The sequence below is a fragment of the Alligator sinensis genome, unplaced genomic scaffold, assembly GCF_000455745.1.
Source record: "Alligator sinensis unplaced genomic scaffold, ASM45574v1 scaffold954_1, whole genome shotgun sequence".
NCBI classification, from domain to species: domain Eukaryota; kingdom Metazoa; phylum Chordata; order Crocodylia; family Alligatoridae; genus Alligator; species Alligator sinensis.
Genome location: NW_005842228.1, coordinates 1,848,385 through 1,852,603, shown reverse-complemented (window position 1 = coordinate 1,852,603; position 4,219 = coordinate 1,848,385). Strand labels below are relative to the sequence as shown.

Here is a 4,219-nt window from a genome sequence, read left to right as displayed (position 1 = left end):
ACTCTTTCCTGCCTACACAGGGGGTCGGACTCAGTGATCTGTTGAGGTCCCCTCTGACCCTAGCATTTATGAATCTATGAATTTGTTGAGAATATTTTGAAGTCTACATTCTGTTTCCCTTTCCGCCAAGGTTATCTTCCTTATCCTGTCTGTCTAATGATATTGTCTCCACTGTGAATGCTTCCTGGCTCTTACTTCCCTGCGTATGACATTCAGATTTCTTGTGATCATATTCAAGGTCTTAAATAACTTATTCCTTCCATATTTATACTTGTGCCCTATCACATCAGCCTCCCTGACAGCTCTACCAACTCATTCCCAGTATCTACATTCCCAGTATCCCAGTTCCCTTGCAATTATTTCTGCACTTTCTTCTGTGCTGCTCTGACAAATGGAATGCACAGTGGCCAGTAGAGCCACAATCCTTTCTTATTTAAATCAACCCTAAAGGCCCTATTCTCCTATGATACCTGTAGGAAACCAGCTAACTCAGGGTTGGCGACCTGTGTACTGCAGGTTGGATGCGGCCCTCAGAGCCTTTGGATCTGGCCCTGATTTCAGTGGCATTCAGCAGTGCGGGGCTCTCCCTGCACTACCTCTTTGTCTATCACCTGGAGCTCCAGCAGAGGGGGATTTCTGCCCATGATGTGCACAGGTTCCAGGGAAGAGGAACTTTCACCACAGCTGAAACCTGAGAGAAGAGGTGGCTGGGTCTTAGTGCCTGCCTACCTGTGATTCAAGCTGGGTCGTCTGGTTCCCCTGCTGGAAGATGTTGCTGACCCCTGAGCTACATCATCTGCTGTCCTGTTTCCTTTACTCTTCTCAGGAGTAAAATGCTGCTCTGTATGGAAGGAAATGATTGAATGTTGCAGTAGGAAGGAGACAAAAAGCTACCAGAACTGATATTGACAAGGGCAGGTGGGCTGAATTGTGGAGGTAGATGGGGCAAATTAGTTGTGCTGAACTGAAAAAAGTACAGCAGCAGTAGACAAATACGTAGCTAATATGTTTCAGGTTTACAATCACAGTGCCTCTCCTGCCTCTTTTTTTCAGCTGGTTTTTTTTGTGTTTGTTTTTGGGGGGGTGTTAATTGTATGCTCTCTGCACTGGGTCTGTATCTTCTTTGTTTCACATTTTGGATGCTACTGTAATATATCTATTATAATTATTACCTGTAAAAAGATTGTAAGAACATAAGAATTGCCATGTACTGGGTCATACCATAGGTCCATCTTTCCCAGTATCCTGTGTCATATAGCAACAGAGTGGATGCTGAAATGGAGAGTTAACTGAGTATGATCATGGGGGTTTTCCACTGTTCCTTTCTCACTTGCAGCCTCCAGCATTTAAGATATAGGAAGTTATGATTCAAAGGCTGTACCCTGACTCCCATGCCCAATAGCTACTGATGCCCCTTTTCTCCAAGAAATTTTTCCAGTCCCCTTTTGAATCTGGCTAAACCATTCGCTTCCACAACATCTTGTGGCAATGAGTTTTCACACTTTGATTATACACTGTATGAAAAAAAACTTCCTTCTGTTAGTTGCAAACTTATTACCTACTAGTTTCATTTTTGACCCCTCTTTCTTATATTGAGAGAGAGTAAATAATCCCTATTTACTTTCTCTTCACCATTTGGTATTTTGTAAACCCTTAACGTGTCCCCCTCAAGTGTCTTTTTTCTAAACTGAATAGACCTGGTCTCTTTAGTCTCTCCTCATATTCAAGTCCTTCCACACCATTAATCATCCTTGTTGCCCTTCTTTATACCCTCTGTAGTTCTTGTATATCCTTTAGAGATGGGGACTAGAACTGGGAACAATATTCAAGGTGTGGACATGCCATTACTTTAATCCAGGGATGTCAAACTCTCCCACCTCCCAGTCTAGATCCAAATTGCAGAACAAGCAGTGGTAGGACAGGTGGCAGGGTTGATGCAACCATTACTTGCCCTCCTCCAATGACATGCATTGCCAATGAGTCTCCCTGCCTCAGAGTTCAGTGATGGGCTTCACCCTTGCTTGCCTCGCCTCTGAATTCCCAGTCCCTGTAGTAGCCCTGAGAGCCACATGACAGCAGTCCATAGGGTATGTTTGACAACCCTGCTTTAATCGAACTGAGGTTAAAAAAGTCTTTACACAAGTAAAATTCAGTGTGCAAGTACCTTTTTCTGTTGTGACTCATTTTATTGTTTTTTATTTAATATTGAAGGCTGCAGCGATTATCAAAAGATCTTCTAAAGCAGCTTCAAGTACAAGATAGCAGCTCATTGGCAAACAACAAGGTTTCTGCTCTAGACAGGACTTTGGGAGAGATCTCTCGTATTCTGGAAAAAGAGGTATGTAGACTACTTTGCCACAAAATGGCATTAACCCAACAGCTGACTCTGAATCCAAAAAGTATTAGACATGCTGATGAACATAGAAGTTATGTTCTTAGGGCATAGCATCATGGGTGGAGCTAGGATTTTCTAGGGGGAGGGGAGAGCTTGGGTTTCCCCTGTGCCTGCCTCAGCCAGGGACAATGGCAGGGGAGGTGGGTTACTTCTTCCAGTGCCTGCTTCCAGTCAGTGGGAATGATGGCAGAAGAGCAGTAGGGAGTGGTGGGTGCAAGAGGAGGAAACCAGTCTATTGCTGCTGCTGTCCCGAGCAGAACCTGGCACTCCATGCAGCTGTTCCCTGCAATCTGTGACTAGAGTGGGGCAGGAGGGGTTTGTGCATTTGGGCCAGATGGGGTCCGAGGCAGCAATGACAGAAGTGGGGGATGAGACTGGACCACTCCTTGATCCACTCCTGCATAGCTTATATATATTCATACCTGAAGAAATTTAGGAAAAAAACTTTCCATGTCTGCTCTGGAGATTCTAGCACCTTCCCCTAAAACATCTGGTACTGACTTGTCTGAGAGAGAAAACTGAATTAAAGGGATTGCTGTGCTAATTTGAATGGTATTTCTCATGTTCCTAAATAGATTTTTACATGTGAAAATTTTTCTCTTTTCTATTCAAGTTGTGGGGGAGAGGGGAAGAGTAAGGTAAAATAAATGATATAAAATGAAGAAGAGAGTGTAAAAAAAACTTAATTTGATTTTACATCATTTAAATAGTGTTCTCTACCAAAACCTGAGATGCAGAGTCTGTTTTTCTAGTTTCTCTTAATTTTGTGACAGTCTCCACCCTTTTTTAACAGATAAATTAGACTATTACTGTATTCTCTATGCAAATGGATTGTGAAGCTCTTTGATTATTAGTTGAAGATGAATATTGTTTTTACTTTTGGATAGCAACAGTATTACATAAGCTTTCTGTGGTTTATCAGTAACTTTAGACATGTGTATGCTGTTACCACAAGTAAACAAAGTTTAAGCAGATGCATTCAACATGGATTTTTTCCAGTTGCTTTTCCTGATATTTTAGAATCCTGTCAGATTTAGCTGGAATTCAGCTGCAAGTCTTATGAACCTAAATAAGTAACTTCATATCTGCCAAAGCTTATAAATTGATTGACATTTGGACTTTAGAGAAGCAAAATTTTTGCAATCTGTCTCATAAAGTATAATGTTATATTATGCTAGATTGTGTCAAATCTTCCTTCACTTCATGCTCACTGAAACTCAAGTACCACAGACCATAATAAAAGTATTTAAATGCTAAAGTAGGGAAACATTTTCAGAATAGAGAGGCATGTTACGTGTCCTCCCCATTGTGCTTGTGCATACCAGCCACGTTCACTGTGACGGTCACACCCTATGGTGAAACTGTTGCTATTATTCATTCATTTTATCTGAAGAGAGCTGCAGCGGAGTGACTGCAGCTTCCTGATTCTGAGGCCCGTTCATGCTGGCAGAAACCCTAGCATAGATTAGTGCTGGTTTGGCTGTGGTACCATTTGTGGTATCTGAATCCTGCTTCTGTTATAATCTACCCTGGCAGGCTCTGGCAGTAATGCTTCCCTTTCTGCACCCCAGCTTCTGCAACCACACCAGCCCAGAGCTTCTTCACAGCTAAGAAAATCTGACAGCTCTCGCAATGATTTACACTGCTGGGGTTATCATGATCAGGGATCTGGCTTTCCCTAATAAAAAATCACAAATTCTCTGATAACACCAAAATCTGTGATTAAAATGAAAGGCCCTCCACAGCCTCCTGGCCCTGCTGGTGCCCCTCACTCCTCCCTACCCCGGTTCTGCTGGTGCCCCTAACTCTTCCCCCCTCTCCCCC

The 4,219-nt window shown here is 42.8% G+C and overlaps 1 protein-coding gene across 1 annotated transcript in view; it reads left to right on the top strand.

Moving 5' to 3' along the window:
* LOC102368447 (S phase cyclin A-associated protein in the endoplasmic reticulum-like) overlaps positions 1–4,219 on the top strand; it is a gene marked incomplete at its 5' end in the record, with an annotated part of 201,152 nt that overhangs the window by 29,129 nt on the left and 167,804 nt on the right. Inside the window, one exon of the mRNA XM_014521586.2 lies at positions 2,212–2,338. Coding sequence (XP_014377072.2) covers positions 2,212–2,338 — 127 coding nt within the window. The remainder of the gene's footprint in view (positions 1–2,211; positions 2,339–4,219) is intronic.